General features: G+C 37.2%; 1 protein-coding gene across 1 annotated transcript in view; it reads left to right on the top strand.

The window, feature by feature from the left end:
- The window catches only part of LOC126248623 (probable C-mannosyltransferase DPY19L1), a 224,541-nt gene that overhangs the window by 57,097 nt on the left and 141,991 nt on the right, over nt 1-25,453 (top strand). Inside the window, exon 5 of the mRNA XM_049949793.1 lies at nt 1,553-1,610. Coding sequence (XP_049805750.1) covers nt 1,553-1,610 — 58 coding nt within the window. The remainder of the gene's footprint in view (nt 1-1,552; nt 1,611-25,453) is intronic.

Raw genomic sequence — 25,453 nt, 5'->3', positions numbered from 1 at the left:
TCACAGTCTGTGAAGAGCTTTTGGATCACGCAAATGAGAGCAAGATGCTCCTTAAGAGAATCATAACCAGTGATAAGAATGGGCCTGAGGTTATGATGTTGAGACAAAGGTTCAATCTTCACAATGGGTCGGGAAAAGTTCTCCAAGACCAAAAAGAATCTCAACAGATCAGGTCAAATGTCGAAGCCATGCTGATAGTTTCCTTTGATTGGTTCATCAGGAATTCATGCCACAGGGACTAAATGTTAATCAATGGTACTATTGGGATGTGTTGCAATGCCTGCAAGATAATGTGAAAAGGAAACGGCCTGAAATGTGATGAGACAATTCATGGCTCTTGCATCACTATAACGCACTGGCACATTCATCCCTGTTGGTGCGTGACTCTTGCACAAAAAGTTAAATCACTGTGCTGCCTCATCCTCCTTACTCTCCAGACCTACCCCTGCACACAATTTTTTTTTATTTCCAGAGTTGTAAATCCTGTTGAAAGGATGAAGATTTGCAGTGATAGATGAGATAAAAGAAAATTCGCAGATGGCGTCTCGCATGATCCCACAGGAGGTGTACAAAGGCTGCTTCAACAAGTGGAAACGGCGTTGGTAATGGTGTATCAATTGTGGAGGAGAGTATTTTGAAGGAGACCCTGCACAATAAGTAAAAGGTAAATGTAGAAAAATTTTGTGTACAAAGTTCTGGAAGATTTTGAACAGACCTTGTATTTGTGAAATAAAAACCACAAATCTTAGATGAGTTTTAGCATGGACCATCAGTGAAACAGGTTCTCGGAATATGCAGATGTTTTATACTGCTCTGGTTTATTTTTTTATGTTTTTTCCCATTTATATAACAACATAACCTTCCTCAGTAGTGTGCTTTACCAGGTCATGAAGGAAGCCTTAAGTGAATATTGGAATCCCTGCTAATGGCTTTAAAATACATAATGGAAATCAAAACCTGAAAAACTGAAATACAGTCAGTTGATAGTCTTTTATTCCTAAATAAATATAGTAATTATTTTGATACTGCCACAATAGCAATAAATGGGACTGTTTGCATCACTGAGGAACTATTTGTCATTTTGTATAAGTGCAGGACTAGTTTTTCAACCATTAACTGTGTTCTATGCTATGATGTTTATCAAAATGAAAATAATAATAATAATAATAATAATAATGAAAAACTGGCAGCAGTGGACAAATTCTTTACTGTAGCTATGATCTTGTGAGCCACCAGAAAGTGGCTTTGGTGAGCGAGGATACACACAAGCTACATGCTCCACAAGGCTACATGCTCCAAAATAATGTTATCTTTAGTTGATGGTGGTTACCTTCTAGGTAGGACCTATTTGGGTCAGTATATCTCCACTCATTCCTTCCTTTGTTCAAAACGATTACTGCACATTGTTTTCATGAGGCATATATGGGCCACTCCATTTTCGACTTCTAACAGAGTGAGGGAACGTACATGTTGGTGACACTTGTACACTGAAATTGCACTTCTATTAATTACAATTAGTACAAGTCTTAATTAACTGTTTACTAATTTTCAGTGATTCCATTGCTGGTGGAATATTATCAACTCTCTGCTTCTATTACAATCATGGTGAGGTAAGTAACTTAATCAAATTACACAGAAATTTTAAAAGACTCATAAACAAAGTGTTGTGTCCCAGAATCTGTTTCATATGGAATGCAGATGTAACACGTGATTGTCATTTTAGATGTGAAGACTTAATTAGATCCAGTTATTTTATGCATAAAATTGTTGTATTAAGCATTGTAATTATAAAGACTAAGACCACCTTGATGGCTCCAAGTGGGTCTGCAGTCCTTATTTAATAGATAAATGGACAGAAATAACTTTCTACAACCACTATTGGTGTAATTTCATTATTTATAACAGTGCTTTCTGAACACTGCATTTCATGTTCAAGGTTAATGCTATGTACAGAATTCCCAAAAATTATGTTAGCTGATCTGTAGAAGAGAAGATAAAATGCTATTAAAATAAAAATCTTTCATTCATATGAGAACAATAATACATGTTAGAGAATTAAAGGACCAAAACTGTGTTGTCAATCAAGCAAATATATGTTAGACAAAATACTTGGTAAGTTGTAGTGTCATGTTGGAAGTGCACATGTGACTTTCACCTCCTAGAATAAATTAACATCTAATTTACTATATAGTACACCAAGCTGTTACAGCTCTCTTCCCTGGGGAACAGGTGCCTAGTAGCACTTGTGCTCACCCATGTGGCAGGCCTAAGTTGTAGTCTGCTCACTAGATGCCATTGTATTGCATTCACATCCTGTTCATATGCCACTTGTCCATCCGGGCCCACAGGTGCTTGGTTGAAGCATATGTTTATGTAGGCTACAGTGTGACTCCCTTACTGCCCATGCATCAGCTGTTCACCCACCCTTGTCTACATCTACCTGTGGCCACTCAAGCTGGAATTATTTACACTGTACAGTTTTACTTGGAAGTGTTGCCTACATTTCAGAACAATAAACAATATACTCTCAGCTCATACATAAAATGTATTCAAATCCATCTATAATGATATCTTTACTGGGAATCCAGCTACCATGTATGAAATTCACCAAACTGTAAGACAATAGCAAGATATAAAGGCAATTCATAAATGATAGTGTCATCTTAAAGCCTGGACAGATCTTGTAGCTGGACACGTGCATCACATGAATGGAGATGAATGTTGTGTGGTCAGTGGCGGCTGCTGTGAAAGAGAACAAGAGCACGTTAACACCCTAACTTTTGACACCTTGAGGATATTTTGGTTATTTTTCTTTGAGTGCTGTTAAACATAATGTAGATGCAGTAATCTGAAATGCACAGCACTAAATCTACTGCAGTGTGCTAAAATTACTCCTCTAGACTCAGTGAAACTTGGCATCAGGTTCGCGAGCACACATTCACTTGTGCACATTTTAAGGAGCTTCTGCGCATGCGCAATGGGTGTGATGTAATTGGCTTACGAGCTGAATACATACGGATTTGGTAAACAATATGCACGGTTCACTGCATGCACTGTTAGGCCTTACCAGTCAACTACAAGTTTACGTAAATGCCACCAGTTGGTAGCACACTGCATCACACTTTCATCTACATTCGCTTGCACAAATCCCACTATGCAGTAGCACACTCCATAGATATGCAAAGTCACTCACTATGTAGTAAAATTAGAACGGACAACATTTTATGTTGTAGTTCATTTAAATATGGCGGTCAAAGATGGTGTGTTTTTGGCCCGTATGGCACGCAGATCCACATTTGTATTCTACTCGAGTGACCTTGATGGTAGATAGTACTACTTGAATGTAATCATTTACTCAAATGACAGTTTGTGTTTGGAGTTGGTTGTCTACTGTGCATGAATTGGCTTTCCTGTGGAATGTAAACATGAACTTTGTTGAACCTGTGTTAAGTGCTAACAGAAAAGAAAATTACCATGAAAAGTTAGCCACAAAGAAACTAGGACATTCCAGACCAGATCCGTTGTCTGTGGAAGTGACGAAATCAAATAAACATGACTACAAGCAAACACTTAACAAAGAAGTGTATAATAAGCGTAAGTAGTTGTGTGGATGCAATGTAACAATGCCTGAGTTTTGACCCAGACATTAATTCATTGAGTAATATATGAAATTGGGATCTTGCACATTTGTCCAAAAAAATTAAAAAGCACAAAAACTCCCACTTACACAAAAATGCGAAAAGGAGAGTAATGAAAGCTTAAACATTATTTCTTCTTGCCATAAACTGTACTGAATTATGTAAAAAAACAACAAAATTTCACAATAACAATTCTTCCTTTTTTTCAGACAAGTTATGCGTATTGTTATTGTTATTATTGGCATCAGCTGAAGTTGCATAATATGTTGATAAGTGTAATGGTTATACTGCAGATGCTATTAATTTCGCACTCTCATATTTATCTGAACACCCAGCTCGTATGCGTACGGGCCGCCACTGTGTGTGGTATAATGTGAAATACTACTATGTGAAACAATGAAAATGTCTCATGAGCCGAGATTATGTTCCACATTAAATCATTTGTCTATAACTGAAGTGTGTTATAAAATATTTAATTTAATTCTACCTATACATGAAGGTTCAGTATATGCAACTGAAACAAGAGTATATGCAGGTAAGATTGTATGCACCATTGAATGCCTACATATGGAATTGGTGTGACGACATAGTAAAATGTGACTTCTTCGTCTTCTTCTTCTACACTTAAGACATTTGCCTGTGGTGATGCCCATCTTTTCCTCAGTCTTCTTTTAGTTCTGCCTCATTTACAGGGTGGTAACTTGTCTGGAAAACAAGGGAAATAGGGAATTCACAGGGAAACTGAATTTTATGGGAATGTTGGTGAACTCTTGGGTAATTCTGAAAGATTCAGGAAATTCTGAGAGACTCTAAGGAAAGTTAAACTCTTCACTGAACAAGGAAATGTGCCAAATAATTTTGTTAAAAAACCATACCGAGATCCTGTTCTGTAAACAACAGGTTGTGGAGAAGTGTAAGGAAAGGTGAAAATTGTATTCAATTGCTTTAAAGTTTGTTGCGCCCTCATGGCCACCTGGGGCATGCTCACCAACCGTAGGAATCTTTGTTGTCCATAGGTCTCAGGATACAGGTCCATTTTTCATTGCATGATTGTAAGTGCGGCAGAGTGTAACATGTGCCTGAGAAATCACCAGACAGCTTTGAATTCATTATTTGCACAAAACTGCAGGTAGGTGTCTTAAGATTATAAATGTGGATCTTCATTTGAATGTGTGTGTGTTGTAGATCAGAACTGAATACTCTCTTTTTACCGATCTCAATGCAAAGTAGTACCATATTTTATGGACTATAAGATGCTGCAGACTACAAGATGCATCTTAATTTTTAATCAGTTAAAAAAAAAAAAAGATATTTTTACCATTTTTATTATTAGATTGCAAAGCCAGACTGAAAACAATTCTTAGTTTATAAAAGCAAACTGACCTTTAAAAATTCCTGAAAATGGTCATCTGAACTTTCTTCTTCTTCTTCCTCTTTGTTGTCGTCATTGTCCTCTTCATATATAAGATGGTCTTCTCTGTCATCGAGAGCATTACTTATGCCGCACTTCTTGAAAGATTTAACAATAATGTCTTCTCTCACTCTAGACAATTACTGTTTTATCCACTGACACACTTGTTTGATTGTAGGTCATTTTAAAGCTCCCTTCGGCATGAATTCAGGTTGGGTTTCATCCATTTGTTCCATTCATCCCTCATATAAAAATGTAAATGGTTTATTTATCAAGACATCAAGAGGTTGCAATTGTGAAATAAGTCCTCCTGGAATAACAGCAAGCTCTGTATTTCCCTGTCTCAATTTCTCTTTCACAGAATTTTTCAAATGACTCCTAAACTGATCTAGCACAGGAAGAGAACTCTTCTTCAATAAAGCAGCTTTCCTTCTCTCCCACACACTGTTATTCCATAATTTCAAACCAGCCTCGTCCACCTAGCCCTTGTCCTGTACGTGAACACCACCACCAGGTGGTATTTGGGAAGGTTTTGTTATTGTTTTGCACTTGAAAATGATCATTGTATTAAGTTTAGTACTGTCAGCAGAAAACAACAATGTAGAGCATTTTTTCATGTCCACTTGTTTTTGTAGTTATAGTTTTAGCACCTTTCAAGGCAACAGTTTTGTCTGACATCATATGTCACAGAAGTTTCATCCATATTCGCTGTTTGGCTTAGTTCTACCCTGGTTTTCTTTTGATGTTGAGTTATGAAATGATGGAAACAATATTTTCTCTTCATACTCGTGTGGCATTTTCTGAGATATTTTGGTTTTTGTTTGCACGCTAAGGCCATGACGCTTCATAAACCTGTAGCATCACCCAATTCCATCCTTAAAGTCTGTTAAGTTCCACTGTAGCACTAGCTTATGAGCATGCATTTGAATCATTTTGGTATTAATTCCAATGCCATTTCGACAGTGTCCTTGAATCAATTGCAATACACCATCTTCTAGTTTTGGCCCTGTTGCCTTCAGTCCTCTATGGTTTTCTCTGTTGGTGGAGGGCTGAAATGCTGCTCAGTTGCTTTGTTTCCATGTTCTTCTGCATATTCTAGTAAAGGGTGTTTCAAAAAGAACTTTACAACTTTAAATATTCATATAAATTTGTTGAAAGAAGATGTAGAGCTAGGTTTAGTGTTATTTTGTAGGGAAACATCTCAAGTTTTTTCACCTTAAACTAAAGATGCTGTATGTGGCTTCTGTTTGTTATCCTGCACACATCCCATCAGAAGTCAATTTCTTCCCAAGCTCACTGTAGCGTTGCAGGTGTAACTTGCTCAGTGGCGGTGTAAATTCTTGCTCTAAGTTCAGGTAGAGAAGCTGGGGTGAGGTACAAACATGATATCCTTGATGAATCCCCATAAAAAGGAAATCGAGTGGTTTCAGGTCTGGGGAACGTGGGGACCATGCTATTGACGCATCAAGGCCAATCCATTGACCTGGAAAACGGTCACTGAAAAAATCCCAGATGTCATCCAGATTGTGGGGCAGTGCACCATCTTGCATGAAGTAAACATTTCATTCTTGGTCATCCTCATCGATCTGTGGTATTAAGATTTTTGTAACATATCTAGGTACACTATCGCGTTGATGGTTCTCTCATGGAAAAAAAAGGGGCCGTACATGTTCTTCTTGCTCAGTGCACGAAAAACGTTCAGTTTAGGGCTATTATCAGCATGTTGCAATGTTTGATGTGTACTTTCACTGCCCCAAATCCTACAGTTATGTGTGCTAACCTTGCCACTTAAGTGAAAAGTCAACTCATCAGAAAAGATGATTTTGTCCAAGAAATGTTCATCCTCATGTAATCGATTTAACATATTCGCACAGAAATATTTGCAAGCAATTTTATCAGACGATTGTCAATCTGTACGGTTTCAAACGCAAATGGTTTCTCAACACATGCCAAACAGTCATATGTGTGATTTGCAGTTCGTGAGATGCATGCAGGGCCGATTTCGTAGGGCTGTTGACAAAACGTCTCACTCAATCAATGATGTCATCAGATGTGCTTGGACGACCTGATGATTTCCTATGTCTTACTGAGCACCCTATTTCTACAAAACATTTATGCCACTCATAAATTTTAGGCCTACTACGAGGATCTTTAGTGTACTTGGTACGGAAATTATGCTGAACTGTTGTTGCCGACTTCAGTTCTTCAAACCAAAACACAAAGCTAGCACACTCGGGTCCAGTGAAGGCAACCATCTTTAATGCAACTGCTGCTAGTGCTCCTTATAGTGCGATTCGGCACTAGCAAGCTACACGAGACAAAACTTGATGTATTTTCCTACAAATTGACACTACAATCACCTCTTTAGGTACTATGAATTAATTTGTATGAATTTTCGAACTTGTAAAGTCCTTTTTGAAACACCCTGTACTTTCAATTTTCAGCCCACATGATACGAATACCTTTTATTTTTATTTTTTTTCCCCCATTACAAAACAACACTGAAGCGCCAAAGAAACCGGTATAGGCATGCGTATTCAAGTACAGAGATATGTAAACAGACAAAATACGGTGCTGCGGTTGGCATAAGGCAACAAGTGTCTGGCACAGTTGTTAGATTGGTTACTGCTGCTACAATGGCAGGTTATCAAGATTTAAGTGAGTTTGAACTTGGTGTTATAGTTAGCGCATGAGTGATAGGACACAGCTTCTCTGAGGTAGTAATGAAGTGGGAATTTTCCTGTACGACCATTTCACGAGTGTACTGTGAATATCAGGAATCCTGTATAACATCAAATCTCCGACATCGCTGCGGCTGGAAAAAGATATTGCAAGAACGGGACCAATGATGACTAAAGAGAATCATTCAATGTGATAGAAGTGAACTCTTCTGCAAATTGCTGCAGATTTCAATGCTGGGCCATCGACGAGTGTCACCATGCGAACCATTCAATGAAACATAATCGATATGGGTTTTCGGAGGCGAAGGCTCACTCGTGTACCCTTGATGACTGCACGACAGAAAGATTTATGCCTCGCCTGGGCCCGTCAACACCGACATTGGATTGTTGATGACTGGAAACATGTTGCCTGGTTGGACGAGTCTCGTTTCTAATTGTATTGAGGTAATGGACATGTACGGGGATCTAGCCAACCTCGTGAAGCTATGGACCCAGCATGTCAGCAGGCGACTGTTTAAGTTGGTGGAGGCTCTGTAATGATAGGGGGCATGTGCAGCTGGAGTGATATGGGACCCCTGATATGTCTAGGTATGACTCTGACATGTGGCATGTACATAAGCATCCTGTCTGATCACTTGCATCCATTCATGTCCATTGTGCATTCCGATGGATTTGATCAAGCCCAGCAGGACAATGTGACACCACACACGTCCAGAATTGCTACAGAGTGGCTCCACCAACACTCTTCTGAGTTTAAACACTTCCACTGGCCACCAAACTCCCCAGATTTGAACATTATCGAGCATATCTAGGATGACTTGCAATGCGTTGTTCAGAAGAGATCTCCAACCCCTCGTACTCTTTCAGATTTATAGACAGCCCTGCAGGATTCATGGTGTCAATTTCCTCCAGCACTCCTTCAAAAATTAATGAAGTCCATGCCACGTCATGTTGTGGCACTTCTTCATGCTTGCGGGGGCCCTACACGATAGTAGGCAGGTGTACCAGTTTCTTTGGTGCTTCAGTGAAGCAACTAACAAAAATATTGTACTGTTACCGATAAAACAAAGCAATGACACGACATAGGCTAGACAGTATTCTGGATTTGAGATGGCGGGGTGGGAGGGAGACAGAGACAGTGTTAACAAGCTTGTGAATCCCTGCAACTCATTTGCATCGTATTGTTGCACAATGCTACCAGTTGAATCCAATGATGCCAGATAGAAATATGTTTCCTGTGGCATCGAATTGATGGCCATTTTTAAGATTGGTGGGAATTTTAAATCAAACACTGGGAATTTTTATATTAATTTCGAGTATAAGATACACTTGATTTTTGGAGGCAATTTTTTGAAGAAAAAAGTGCATCTTATACTGCACAAAATACAGTATTTTGTTGACTTTCATGCAGTGCCATGCTTCAAGTTAACAGTGATCATAGTGTGAAAAGTGTTCAGTTTGTAACACGATGGGTTTATACTGTCAAAGAGTACTGACATTACATTCCAATGACAACAGTTCAAAACATGTTGTTACTGACAGACACTGTCTCATATACTTGTGGTTGTAACGCAATGACATGGCACTTCACCAAATGGTGGCGAATGATGATAACAATGGCATTACCATTTTAAAGTTATCTACAGCAACCATGTTACCCTGTATTACAATTCAGCATTATTTCTTGAACAATAAAAAAATCATCAGATTCATATACATGAAGACTGGACATCAGTAATGGGCTAAGTCTCAAAAATTTGATTCTTAGTTATTCAGTTTTCTTTGGTTTATTAAAAATTCTTTGACAAAAAAACCTGCACTTTTTTCAGTTATCATCTAGGATAAGATTCATATTACTGTGGCAAAAGCATTTTAATTTCCCTCCTCTTATGAATGCCTAGCTATAAGCCCCTGCTTCACAACAGAAATTAAAGAATAGCCTTTGCATACCATTTCTTTTTAGTGTTCTGTACCTCAAAAAAACAGAACCCTCATAGGATCATGTCAATAAATTAATTTTTCCTAGACAAGAAGTCCAATATAAAGGAAACCTATCAAAAGAAACAAAGAAATTTCATTAAGTTTTTAATACTCAAAGCAAAATCAGTAAATCAATATATCCTAGCCAGGTAAATTCTGTGTTGGTTTGTATTTGTAAAGATAAGATTGTGGCACTTAGTTTTGTAAGTGATGTAAATTTCTGAAAACACTTATGTAATTGAAGTACTGGTTCTTTGGTGTGCTATGCCATTATTAAGCTGAGCATACTCCTAAAAACTTAAATTAGGTATCTGTTTTTATTTTGGGCATTGCTTTTGATGAAATGAAGCCTACACGTTGCTCTAAGCTATACTCAAGTTACTTGCGAAAACCCCATGAAAGTTCAAGTGGTAGTTTATGTAGATTAGCACATTCGGACAGACAGACACTACGGTTTAGATAAAATTTTAAATTGTGATGTTTTTTTTCCATGCTCTGATTTTTGTTAAATAAAGCCTATACATTGACCCAAGCTACATTCAAGTTACCTGTGAAAATCCCATGGAAATTTGTCTAGTAGTTTTTTAGCTTACCCTGTTCAAACAGGCAGTCATGACAATTTTAAAGTTCTATTATTTGTATATAAAAGAAATACTTTACACAGGAAAATGTAGAATGTGCCAAGTGCCATACTTTTATTGGCAAAAATGAGGTAAGTGCCAGTGAAAGAAATCACAAGGTTTTCCTGTAATTTTTATACAACAACATTGCACAAGTACACTATCATGTTATTAACTACAACCTTTGGTCTAGGAGTAAGGAGACCACTCACCAAATAGTAGAAGTGCTGAATTGTCAACAGGCACACACAAAAGAGAATAAATGCTTTGGTGGCTTTCAGAAAAAAATAATTTGATGAGCTAGCTATGCGCACTCACACACACACACACACACACACACACACATCAGTGCATGTACCTACATTATGCTGGCTGGACACACAATGTTGGGATTACAGTTCACCTGCTGAACTAAAATCCCAGCATTGTGTTCAGCTGGCAGAGAGAGAGTCACATTCAGGACGGCGACTGTTCAAATCCGTGTAGGCGCCAGATTTAGGTTTTCCATGATTTTTCTAAATTGCTCCAGGCATATGGCGTGATGGCCCCTTTGAAAGAGCAAGGCCAGTGTTCTTCCTCCTCCCTTGACACATTCCGAGCTTGTGCTCCACCTCTAATGACCGTGATGTCAATGGGACATCAACCTAATCTTCTTTCCTTCCAAATTTGTGTAGCTGTAATGAATTTTAAATTATGGACAAATTTGGAAAGAAACCTAATTAATTAATGAAAATTGGCACTTAAACCCTGAAAATTTACAATGTTAATGTTGTTCATAATGTGTGCTTATGTTTTCCAACATGTGCTTCAATGCTTCTCATGTATCTGTCTTGTGTAAACAATTATGCAGACTTTAATTAATCATTTGAATAATATGCCTCTCATTGGCTAATTAAGTACATCAAGAAACATTTGAGAACCTCATTTGATTTGTCTCAGTGAGTGCTTTCATTTGCTAAGTTGATCTTTTCTGTTGCATAATAAGTATAAATGTTATTACAGTTTGTGTAAAAGTCATTAAAATTCTTTCTGATTAAATAATTAAATACATCATTTTGAGAGTCAATCTATACATGAAAAGAACTTTGTCATTGAGCTCTATAATGTGATTTATCATGTTGTGCTGTAAGTTTAGTGCTTTACAATCCATGGGTGCACATGTTTCCAACAAAGATTGTCTTTGTGCAAACTATGTTGGCACTTTTGACATCAGTACATATGTTTGTGAATTGACAATAGCACATGGGCCTGCTACTGCTGCATCACTCCGGCTCTATGTGTGTCCAACCCCCTGTAACGAGTCAGTTCGGCACAAGTGACTGCACTCAAACCAAACTAGCTAGCTCAAGTTTCTTTTTAGTTTGGAATGTCACCCCTCACCACAGTACCATATCATGCTGCTGGTGTAGCTGAAAGTAAATTTCCCAACTTTATCAGTAAGCTGTGAAATTTTATTTTGACTGCTGTAGTGGCATTTTACAGTACTGTGGCATTTCACTGTGTACCAGGACTGCAGATGTGTACCTACAAACAAACAAAAAATAAGTTATATAAGGGTATTTTTAATCAATTAATTAATTTATTTATTTTGAGGTATCCGTTCCCCATATCAACTGACATACTATCGTCTAAGAAACAAATATGAAACAAACAAAAAATTACATACCAAGGGGCCTTTCCCACCCCACTCCCCTTCCCTCTCCTCAGTATTTTTTCTTTTTTTTCCTGTCTACTGCCACTGGTGATTTGCCATTGGCTTGGCTGCTCTTATGGCTCTTATGGTAGTTGTTACTGTGAAACAAGAGGATGGTAGAAAATTTTACTTCTAACAGAGAAACAAAAGTGGGTGGTAGATAAAAAAAGGTTGACTGTTCCTGGTGTAGAATGTGGCATGGTCTCTGACAGACTGATGGACTGCTCTTTTTGGGAATCTGATACTGTTGTAATAAGTGTAGCAGACTGTTGGGATTGACCAGCTCCCTATACTAGTCTAGCAACTTTGGGATTTCCTCTCACTTCTCAATTGTCTGATGTAGAAGTAACTTCATACATGTTTGGGAGAAGTGCATTGTGACCCATGCTGTTCATGATGTGTATTAATAACTTGGTAGACAATGTTAGTAGTAATCTCAGACTTCTGCAGATGATGCAGTTACCTTTAATGAAGTCCTGTCTGAAGAAAGGTGTACAAATATTAAGTCAGATCATGATAGGATTTCAAAGTGAAGCATAGTTTGATGGTTTGATTTAAATCTTCAGAAATGTAAAATTTTGCACTTCTATAAACACAAAATGTAACATCCTGTGCCTGCAATATGAATAAGTCACAACTGGAATCAGTCGTCTGATAAAAATACCTGCATGCAACAATGTGTAGGAATATGAAATAGAATGATTAAACAGGCTCTGTTGTAGATGAGGTAGCAGACTTGGGTTCACTGATGTACTAGGAAAATGCAATCAGTCTATAAAGGAGTTTGCTTACATACACATCCTAGAATATTGCTAAAGTGTGTAGGACCCATAAGGAAATCTTAGATATCGGAATGTCATGAACAAGATAATAGTGTCTCTCAAGGTAGCTCATTAAGTGCAAACTTCTTTTAGCAGTAATAAATACTGTAACATTCTTATAAAGAGATGCACTCTATAATCCCTATTCAAGAATGGTTTTTCAATATTCTATTATTCCCCAGCTACCATACGGAAGTTGAGAAGTAGCAGGGGAGAGAGAGAGAGAGAGAGAGAGAGAGAGAGAGAGAGAGGAGTGTGTGTGTGTGTGTGTGTGTGTGTGTGTGTGTGACACAGAGAGAGAGAGAGAGAGAGAGAGATTTTCAACAGAAACGTGTGTATGTTTCCAATTTTATGATGCACTTGTTTGTAAAACAAATATCATTTTTGAGGGCTTATGAATATAATCTCATTTCATCTTCAGATGAAATTAAAAATAAAGTAGTTTTATAAATTTCAAATATTAATTCATCTAACAAACATGTTATCATCATTTGCATATTTCAACCAAGGTGTGTAATTTCCTCAAAATAAATAAATAAATAAATAAATAAATAAATAAATCTGTGAATATAAAAGACTGCGCATTGTTCTGTATTTATTATATGAAAGGAAAATTTAATGCTGATCGTCCAGCAGTAGGGTGCAGCAAACATCTAGCAAAGAAACGAAGTGTATGTCAGTATCAAAAGAGAGAATGTAAACAAGAAGAGTCTTGCTGCTAGGTAGAAGCCATGGCAGGGGTGTAGACCCTATGGTACAGTACAAATTAGGAACAGAATACCAGATCACAAGTATTGTGAAGCCATGTGCTAGCCTTAGCAAGATGACAGAGGACATAGGAAATTTGTGTAAAGATTTTGGGAAAGAGGATCAGGCAATCATAGTAGGCAGAGCTGGGAACAGTCTGACTAAATACAGAACTTATAGTTATAGGGGTGACCTGGAGCAAATTGGAGCATTAACTACACAATAGGAGGTTTGTGGACATCCTACAGCACCATGACCAGCCCTGGGTTAACACTACTGTGGGTTGTGTGAATACTGAGGTAAGCATGCTGGTGCTGACTGAAATGAAATCTTGTATGAGTGTAGTTAGTGCCTGTTGCTACAATTGCAAGATGAGGATATGCTAGACACAGCCTACACCTTAATAGCAGAAGGAAAGACTGATTGGCTGAACCTCTTGCAGAAAATGTATAGGAGACCACCATCACATAAGCCAAGACCCTGTGGCTGCTGGTATCAGAGAGGTAACTTTTTTAGGTTAGAATCAGGATTCAGGCACCCTATTATTAAAGAAATTAAAATAACAGAAGACCTGGACAAAATGCTTAAGGATGCACAGAAAAGTAAGGTTAGCTAATTTCAGCAGAATATTAGAGGACTGAGTAATAAGGCAGAAAATCTTCTCATTTGTTTAGAAAATTTTGAGAGCTTTGAAAAGATAGACCTACTGTGCCTTTCTGAGCACCACATAACCACAGGGTCAAAGAAGTTAAACATAAAAGATTACACACTAGCATATTACTCATGTAGAACTAATATGGGAAAAGGGGGAGGTATTACATATATTAAGACAGAACACAAGTTCAAAAACATTGAGACAAGTAGCTTTTGTAACAATCGGCATATAGAAGTATTTTCTTGTGAATTAATACTGAAAAATAGTTTACTATTAATTGTAATGGATATGGATCCCCACTGGGAAATTTTGAACTGTTTGTAAGAAATCTGGTATTCTTACTAAGCTATCGCAGACAGCAGCGAGCAGTTACTAGTCTGTACTGATTTTAGTGCAGACTTTCTAAAGGATTTGGATAGGAAAAATAACCTGGGTCCTACAATTTGATCTCACTAATTAACTTTCCAACCCTAATTGATAATGGTCAGTAAAGCCTGCTCTGAAATTTTTTAGTGAAGTGCTGTGTAAACTCTTCTTGACTAGAAACAGATCTAGAGCTGTTTCACAAGTTAGTTAGTTAGTTAGTTATATATTCCATGGATCACTTTGCATGATAGATTGTGATGATGTAGAACAAATCATTTTACATTCACATCACAATTAGTAATTCCTACCCACCACCGTTTACACATTACTTCTGCAGAATAGAAAGATTTGTCAAGTAGAAATTTCTGAGTTTGTTATCAAATTTTACTTTGCTGTCTGTCAGACATTTTATATCACTGGGTAAGTGATCAGAAATTTTTGTTGTAGCTTTGTGCATCTCTTTTTGTGTTAAAGACAACCTTAACGTGGAGTAATGAGTGCCATTTTTCATTCTGGTATTGTAAATATGAACCTCATTGTTCCTTTTGAATTGTAGTAGATTATTTACAAGATATTTCAAGAGGGAATAAATATACTGTGAAGTAGTAGTCAGAAAACACCTTAAACAGATGCGTATGAGATGATCATGAGTGAGAACCACATATTATTATTACAGCATGTTTTCGCACAATGAAGACTTTCTTTCTTAAAGATGAGTTACCACAGAACAGTATTCCATGTGTTGTTATTGAATGAAAATATGCCAAATATGTTAACTTACTGATTTATCTCTCCCTAAGATTTGCAATAATGCTAAGTGCAAATGTGGGTGAATGAATTTGTTTTAGTAGTTCCAAAGAGTGCTTTTTCCAATTTAAATTCTCATCAGTGTGGACCCCTAAGAATTTTGAAGTTTCCACCCTATTTATTATTTCCTCACCATGTGTTACACTTATAATTGGTGTAGTACCTCTAGATGTGCAGAACTGAATATGTTGTGTCTTTAAAATTGGGGTGAGACCACTCACTGAAAACCAGTCAATGATACTTTTAAGAACTTTATGTATCATTTCTTCTTTTTCTGTATGTATGCTTATTTTGATTATGATGCTAGTGTCATCTGCAAAAAGAAGCAATTCTGCTTGTTATGTGCAAAATGGAATACCGTTTACATAAATGAGGAACAGTAGCGCACCTAAGATTGAGCCTTGGGGAACCCCATAAGTTATTTCTCCCCAGTGAGAACTATGAAGCTGGACTGCATTGCTTCAATTACTAAGTACAACTTTGTGCATTCTTTGGTTAGATATGACATTATCCTTTGGTTGGCTATACCATCAGTCCCATAAAACTTCAATTTATCTAGGAGAATACTGTGATTCACACAGTCAAGTGTCTTAGAGAGGTCACAGAAAATATCAACCAGCACTATTTTATTATTTAATGTTTGTAAAATCTGGTGAGTGAACATGTAGAAGGCATTCGCAGTAGAGAAACCCTTCTGAAACCCAAACTGTGGTTTGCAAAGGATACTATTGTTGCTAAGAGATACTACCAGTATTCTAGAATACATTAGCTTCTCAGAAATTTTCGAGAATGATGAGGGAATGAGAAGGGACCGCTACTTGGACAGCAGCTTTTCTTTCAACCCTTAATTTGTAGAATGTAACAAGATTCAAAACTCTGTGTGTTTCTACTATTTGTGAGGAAGTGGATGTTGAAGTTACCACATATTGTCAAATCACAATCCATTTTATTTACTCTGCTTAGCAATGACTCCAATTTATGTAAGAAAAGTTCAGAATTTCCAGATGGTGATCAGTAAACTGTAGGAATAACCAGGTTGAACTTAATAATATTTACAACTACAATTTCATAGCTGTTTTCGACATTTGTTCCAGTTATATCAGTAGGGCAGTAAAATCATATTTTCTGTTATGTCAGTTACTTCCCCACCATGTCTGCTGTTATTTCTGCAATAGTAAGAGTATAAAATAAATAAATTCATTTTTTGTATGTTGAATTCACTTTGGGGGGTATGCCAGTACTCAGAAAAAAATAAAGATATCATTTAGTTCACCTGTTAATAGTATGTTAATTTCACTGACCTTATTAACCAGGGATCCTACATATGGCAATAAATTTTTAAATGAGGTTTATTCACAACTTGGTAGTTAGGTGTCATATTTACATCATCACATACCTTCAGTTTATATTTTGCTCGACAGTAGCATTGCATTACCTCTTTTCTTTCTTGTTCATTTTACTTTCCTCACTCTCACCAGTAGGAAACTTATAGTTTTAATCTTTGAAAATTTGTCTTTTATTATTTTGTTGACACAATCAAACACAAACCTTTTCCCTTCGCGGTGAAAATACACTCCATGCATTGTGTGCAGGTTATCGCACAGCTTACTAATATTCAAAGCATCACACTCTTAACTTCAGAGAGATAAGTTGGTGATGTGTTAATATTATTGATTTTTTATACGAATTGCTTTTTCAACATACTGCTTTGATTTTTCTCTTGAACTGTTTGTCCCATTATTATTTAAGACATGATTATTAAATATCTTTGCTACCTGTAACTCATCATTTATAGTGCTTCCACTTAATAGCCGGGATGGTTCCTCTGAAAGGGCACGGCCGACTTCCTTCCCCATCCTTCCCTAATCCGATGAGACCGATGACCACGCTGTCTGGTCTCCTTCCCCAAAACCAACCAACCAACCACTTAATTCAATAGTGATGATGTCCTGTTCTGTGGCCAATATTCCTGTCTCTCATTTCACTACATTCCTTATAGCATTAAGCCTGTTTTTGAAATTACTGTTTTCTGACATAATGCACATGATTCTTGATTTTCTGATACTTTTTCTAGTAATTTTGAGTTGTCGTGATAGTGTGCAACTACCGTAGCTTCTCTTCTTGTTCTTGCCAATAGGTACATTTTCCTTTCACAAGATACTTTAATCCTTATAGTGATCCATGCTTTTTTACTTGACTGTTTAATGTGCTTTCTGATTATCATATACAAAAAGCTATTTTCAAATAATGCTATGAGTCTTTATCATGAGATAGATTAAATTTTAGTTCAGAATTTGGTTCATTACAAATTTCATCCCAGGCCATCTGTTGTAAACTATTCGTAAAATACCTGTTCGGAAGTCATTAATTGTTGTAACTGATTTCCACTATGGAGTTTCAATTCTGTAAGGCACTATCTGATTTATCCTAACTAGCTGTGCTTCTTGATCAGAGAGAGCATTTGTTACTGGCTGTACACTAATAGCATAATGTACAATTCCTGCATAATAATATCAATGAAATTAATGTACTATTAACAGGCGAACAAAGGGATATCTGAATATGATGCATTTCTCAGCACAGGCTAAACCCTAAATTAATTCAACAGAAAAAATTGATTTTATATTCTTACTATTGCAGAAGTAACATCAAGTAGGGTGGGGTAACAATTTGTATAAATCAAAACCTATATTTTACTACCCTGTCTGACTTAGCTGTAATGAATGTCGAAAAGGACTATGAAATTGTAGCTGCTAAATGATTAAGTTCCATCTGGTTGTTGCTACAATTTGCCAATCACCATCTGTAAATTTTGAACTTTTCTTAAAGAAATTAGTTGGCCTGCTCCATCACCAGATCTGTCTCCAATCGTGCACATTTGGGACATCATCCGACAACTAACTCCAGCATTAACCATCCCTGTACTGACCAACCAAGTACAACAGGCATGGAACTCCATCCCACAAACTGACATCCGGCACCTGTACAACACAATGAATGCACATTTGCTTGCTTGCATTCAACAGTCTGGTGGTTACACAAATTATTAATGTATGAGCATTTCACTTGCAATGGCTTATCTCGCACTTACATTAGTCTGGGATCTTGAAATGTAAATCACTTAAATATGTTACCCAGACAAATGTATTCACAAAATTTCAGTACTCTACATTAATTATTTTTTGGTGTTGTGATTTTTTTCCGTCAGTGTACAGTACATTAAAATTTATTCATGGTTTTGGCACTGAGTACCTCTGAGGTCAATATGATCCCAAGTTAATTTGCTTGTTCATGAACATGGAATGATGAATATTACATTGAACAGCTGTTCCATGAAACACATGCAACAATGAAAATATCGTTTCCTGCTTATTTTTGTGCCCATTGTTAGAGTTTCTTGCCTCATCTGTTGTTTAAAGAAGAGTCCATGAAATCTAATTCTTATTCTTGCGTTACGGTCTCTGTAGGACCATGGGTAGCCCCTTCATGGACTGCATTTTCTTCTTATTCTCCCAGAACCTCTTCATTCTTTCTCTTCTTCTCTCCCGCTCTTCTTCCGAGATCTTCAGTTTCCGTTTCTCCACAGATGACACACTAATATTTTCCTGTGTTCTTCTCTGTCATTGATCTCCGTCGTATTGGTCGGTGTATATTTGTTCCTCCAATTTTCCTTTCCTTCGACCTAGATCCCCAGTTCCAACCAGTCCTTCCGAAGTTCAACAACCCACTTGGTTCCTGTCTTACCTGTTGTCGTCCCTGTTGTTTCCCACACTCCCTTCGTCATTCTGTCCATACTCACCCTAACTACATGTCTAGCAAACTTTGCCCTTTTCAGTCTGATTTCTGCGGATATTGTTCTCATGTTCCAGTACAATTCTTCCCTAGGTCTTCACGTCCACCTCTCTCCACCTCTTTTGGGACATAGTATTTTTCTTAGTATTTTTCTCTCTTCCTTCTCTAGTTGTTCTGCCCCATTTCTTCCTAGTGTCATCATTTCGGAAGCATATAATACTGCATTCCTCACCGTTGCCTTGTAGTGCCTTATCTTTGCCTCCGTGGATATATTCTTTTTATTGTATATCTCTCTCGTCATGCAGAAGGCTGACCTCATCTTCTTTATCCTCTCTGTTATTCCCTTCTTGCTCCTGTTCCGTCATGTTATAAATTCTCCCAGGTATTTAAATTTGTCCACCATTTGCACAGTGCCTGCTGGTGTTTCCCAGTCTGCAGTGGTATTTACTGCCTTTGTCTTGGTATAGGCGACCCTCTGTCCCACCTTTCTGGCTACCTTACTTAAGTTGTCGAGTTGTGTCTTTGCGTCTTCTTCCGTCTCACTTACTATTGCTATGTCATCTGCAAAGGCCAGGCAGTCCACTTGAGCCCTGTTGTCCTTTTCGTCCCCCACATGGGTCTTTGGTATTCCCATTCCCTCATTTATTGCTGTCCACTGCCTGATCACTTCGTCCAGTGCTATATTGAACAACAATGGAGACAACCCATCTCCCTGTTTAACACCAGTCTTGATCTCAAATTCTTCTGACAGTGCTCCTCTGAATCTCACCCTTGCTTTTGTGTCTGCCAGAATTTCTTTTATGAGTTCTTGTGTAGTTCCATAAAGTCCTCTGTTCTTCAGGATCCTAACAAGAGTCTGTCTGTCGATGGAGTCGTATGCCTTTGTGAAGTCCACGAAGGTTATTACTGTCTTTTTGTTTTTTAAGGCCGTATGTTCTATCAGTTACTTCAGGATAAATAACTGTTCTATACAACATCTTCCCTTCCTGAATCCTGCTTGGTAGTCGCCAACTGTATTTTCTACATGTTCTACTCTCTTGAGCAATAGTTTTGACAGCACCTTGTATCCGAACTCTAGTAGCGATATTCCTCTGTAGTTGTTTGCATGTCTCTTGTCCCCTTTCTTATGTATTGGTACTACAAGTGCATTTTTCCATCCTTCTGGCAACTTCTTTGTTCTCCAGATCTGGTGAATTTTGTTGGTCATGTTGTCTATTGCTTTGTTGCCTCCCCACTTTATCATCTCGGCTGCTATACCATCTTCTAATTGAAATACTTACCCACTTATGTGATTGCTCACTTCAAGCAGGCACTTTCTCTGATTTAAGGTTATTCCAACACATACAAAAGGAAAGAGATCATGTAAATAACTACAGACCCATCAGAATTTCCTCATGTGTTTCTAAAATATTAGAAAAAGTTGAGTATGACAAACTTATGAAATTAGTAAATAAAACAACAACCTAGGTAATGAACAACACAAGATTCAGAAATAAAAGCTCAACAATAACTGCCATTTATGAATGCACCAATTGCATAGTAAGCCTGATGGGCAAGAAACACAAATTAATAGAAGTATTTGTTTACCTACTGAAATCTTTTGGCATAGTGGATTATAAGATTCTGCTGTCAGAGCTTTAAAAATAGGGTATTCCAGGTCTGTCCAACAATTGGATCAATTCCTTCCTGAGCAATCATAAGCAAGGAGTGTGCATTATGCACACAAATGTCAATCTAAAACTGTTTCTCTACACTTGTCAGACTGCAAAGTAAATACATAAACACAGTGTACTCCAAGGATCAGTAATAGGACCCATTCTGTTTCTTCTGGACATAATGATCTAAACTTAATTGTGGATGCTCATAAAATGATAATATCTGCAAATGACATCATGATTGTATTAAAAGGGGGAAGTAAGAGAGAATTACAACAATCAGTAAACACTGTCACAAAACTTAGCAAATGGACACAGAATACTCAGCTTGTAATTAAAAAAACCCTCACTAAAATTTCGCAATGATCCAGACAAGGGTGTCTGTATCAGTGATGAAACAGTCAGTAATGGTACAGGAACTAAATTCTTAAGACTAATGCTGCAAAGCAATGTAAAATGGAATAAACATGCCTTAACACAAAACTGAGAAAGACATGCTGCCTACTTTGCTTGCTAAAATCCTGCTGAAGTGAGAAAACAGTAGTAAATACATATAATGCCTGCTTTCATTCTTGTCTTAAATAAGGGGTCATGTGATATTCATAACCACAAAATAAAAACATATAACCAAATCGGCACATCCCTGTGCCAAAACAGTACTTTACACATGGAAGTTAAATTTTATAACAAACTCCATGAAAACATAAAAGCAATTATTGAGGTCAAACATTTGGAAAATCTTTAAAGTCACATTTACAGCATCACTGTTTTTACTCAATTTAAGAATATTTAAATTTATGAAGTGTACTATAGAAATACCCGCCTCTGTAGGTGAGCTCGCTAATGCAAACTTGTGTGATAGTGCTAGACTCAGAGGTAGCCTGATTCGAATCCTGGTGATGGATGAAATTTTTACTGCCAGTATTTGGCTGGCAAGGGGAGGAGAGGTGGTGGCATTAAGTACCTGATCACCAGTCTTTGCACCACTGTTGTGAATTAAATTCCAAACGTCTCACAGTGTCCAATAAAATAAGGGTATGTGACGCTGTTGATGGTGGTCTGTCCATTGGATGGGGACGTCAAGCTTGGCGGTCCACTTGATGGCATTTGCCAGGAGTAGGCTATGTGCCGGTACGAGATTTCACCCTCTCCCTTTCTTTCATCCATAAGAACACAAATCCAACACTATGGTGTACTAAAATTCATCACAGTTATCCCCATTACGCAGATACACACTTGACACTTTATAACAGGACAGAGGGAGGCAATGGAAGCCACCTCCACTAGGACCTAGCCATGAGCAGCATCACTGGATTCCTGCATCTGCTCCCCTACGCTCATATCTTGAGTATGGGACTATTTATTTATTATACTATATAAATATTTAATGTATGAAGTTTGTTAATGTAATCTTAAATGAGTATGCATTGGCTAGTCAAATGTCTTATGCATAATCTGCTTTTGTAGACAAGAAGACCAAAGAAATACAATCTACAAGAAAATTATATTTTCTCTCAAAAATAAAAGCTCATCAGGATATCATGGTGTTTCCAACAGAGTACTAAAGAACTGTTCTTATATAAGAAGCCCTGTCATATCTGTAATATGTAATGTGTCACCAGTTCAAAGTGTTTGTCCAAAGAGCTTGAAATATGCCATTGTAACACCCCTCTATAAGAAAGATGATAAGAGAGATATCAGTAATTACCAACCTGTTTCACTACCGGCATCATTAGCCAAGATTTTTGAGAAGGTGATGTATTCTAGGCTATTGCCCCATCTGAGCAACAATATCTTCAGTAGGTCACAGTTTGGATTTCAGAAGAGTTGCTCCGAGAATGCCATTCACAAGTTCACTCACCAAGCATTAAATAAAAGAATAGCATGAGCTGGTATTTTATGTGACCTATCTAAGGCTTTTGACTGTGTGAATCACAATATTCTCATAGATAAACTGAGTTTTTACGGGGTTCATGGTACGGCCAGCCAATGGATAATTTGCTATCTAACCAAAAGAGTGCATAATGTTGTACTTAATAATTCAACCAATGTAAACTGTGGAAATTCTTCTGACTGGAGATAAATCACATATGGAGTTCTTAAGGTTCACTCTTGATTCTCATATGTATAAATGATCTTCCACAAGCAGAATTAGTTCTTATTGCAGATGACATATTTTAATCAATCCAAGCACACACACAGCAACAAAAAAAATGGTAAACAGTGTTCTTAAAGCTATCATTGACTTCATGTCTGTGAATGTTCTCACCCTCAATTTTAAAAAGACAATATATTCAGATCAGCACATCTCCAACTTAGTTCAGCCACATTTATGCTTAGAATCATTGCAGGTCTTGCGGAGAGACAAGTAATTTGACATATTTTCATTCAATAATGTCATGTGCAATAAGGTACTGAGGAACTCATCTTTAAGAAAGAAAGTCTTCATTGTGCAAAAACATGCTGTAAGAATAATATATAGTGCTCATCCATGATAATTTTGTAGACATCTATTTAAGGAATTAGATATTCTGACTTCCTCCACAGTATATTTATTTCCACCTGAAGTTTGTTGTAAATAATTCACTGCAGTACAAAAGATATCATGATGTACATAATTACAATACCAGAAGAAAAATAATGACATTAATTACTCCACATTGAGGTTGTGTTTAGCACAAAAGGGGGCGCACAATGCTGCGACAAAATGTTTGATTACTTACCCAATGATATAAAATATCTGACTGATAGCAAAGTAAGGTTTGTAAACAAACTGAAAAAGTTTCTCCTTGGCAACTACTTCCTTTCGGTAATTATTCAATAGGAAAACATTGGTAGGAATTACTAACTCATATGTGTATATTTTTAAAAAGGAAAGGAAGGAGGGGAAAAGCTTGTAAACGGTTAGTATGTAGCCACATTTACAAACTAATTTGTGTTGTGAATATAAAATAACTCGTTCCACCTCATTATGATTTATTGTACCAATGATCCATGGAACATAACAATAACTAACTGACTAATTAATTTGGAAAACAAGAAATTTGGTATACATGAAATGTATTTGCAGTTGTGAATGTGGATGACCATCAGTTGTATAAAAGAGTGAAGACAATGAATATTTGTACCGGACTGGGCCTCGAACCTGAATTTCATGCTTATCACGAATGCTTGCCTTTCCATTAGGCTGTCCAAGCATGACTCACGGCCAGACTCAAACTTTCATATGTCAACAGCAATGAGCCTACATCCTGCACTTGTTCATTCATTATGTATATTCCTGTACAGGGAAGACATTTCATTTTAAAGTCATTTGCCCAGTGTCAGCGGATAAATACAATATCACAGTGCCTATGTTGTTCAGAAGTACAACCCAGTGTTCCTTCGGACATTCATGCATGCATGCCCTGGGCATGCATGCATGTTCAAAGGAACATTGTAGCGTACTTCTGAACAACACAAGTGCTGCAATATCATATTTATCCACCAATACTGGACAAGTAACTTTCAATTAAAATCTCTCCCATGTACAGAAATGTACATAATGAATGTACGAGCGCAGGTTGCAGACCCATGGTTGATGACATTTGGAAGTTGGGTCTGGCGTAGAGTCGTGCTCGGATAGCGTAATGATAAGGCGATGCTCGCAATAAGTGAGAAATCCAGGTTCAAGTCCCACTCCAGTGCAAAATCCATTATACAGCTGATGGTTGTCCATATTTGCGACTGTGAATGCATTTCATTTATTTTATAACAGCTGTAGTCATCACAGAGCCTGTTGTTTTGGACGTGCATGCATGCCAGAAGGAACATTGTGTCATACTTATGAACAGCATAAGCACTGCAATATGCAAGGAATTTGGATTGTTATTTATTGTTTTGCTCCTCACATGCAGAAGTAACTCAATGTGCATGCCACCAATTGAGGTCACACAGTAGTAGGGCACTAGACTTCTATTTGGGAGAACAATAGTTCAGACCTTTGACCAGTCATCCAGATTTAGGTATGGTGACAATTAAAAGGACATGGCTAATTTCCTTCTCCAATCCCTGTTTATGACCTAGTCATCAGTGGGGTGTTAAATCTTAATATTTCTATTTTTTTAGTGTGTAGGTGTGAAAAATATGTGTTAAGTGAGGTTCTCTTATTAATGACCTGTATTTTACTCTTTGCAATAGATCCACTTATAAATTCAATTTTTTTTAAAAGCAGTTCTTTATTAGTTAGGATATGTTTTATGACTATGTGCCATAGACACACAGGGCTACCAAAATAAAAGTAAATAAACAAGTTGACTAATGTAATAAAATATTTGCAAAGCAGTTGACTTTATCTAAAAAGGGGCATTTTGTGTCTCGGAATGACTATTCAGTAAACCTACATTGTCACTTTTTTGTTTTTCAATTAAACATGATCAGGTTAACGACAGTGGTTTGCTTGTTGACTTCTAGAAAATATCACTAGATCGTACATATTTTAAAAAGAAAGGATGACAGCATTTTTCTCTAGTAATTCACTATCTTATATGTGATAGGTGAAGAAATCCCTCTGAGAACTGCAGCTTGTATTGTTGATAGTGTCATCCA

The sequence above is a fragment of the Schistocerca nitens genome, chromosome 3 (genome assembly GCF_023898315.1).
Source record: "Schistocerca nitens isolate TAMUIC-IGC-003100 chromosome 3, iqSchNite1.1, whole genome shotgun sequence".
In the NCBI taxonomy this organism is placed as follows: Eukaryota; Metazoa; Arthropoda; class Insecta; order Orthoptera; family Acrididae; genus Schistocerca; species Schistocerca nitens.
Note: the sequence above shows the minus strand (reverse complement) of the source record. Positions and strands in the feature narration are given on the sequence as shown.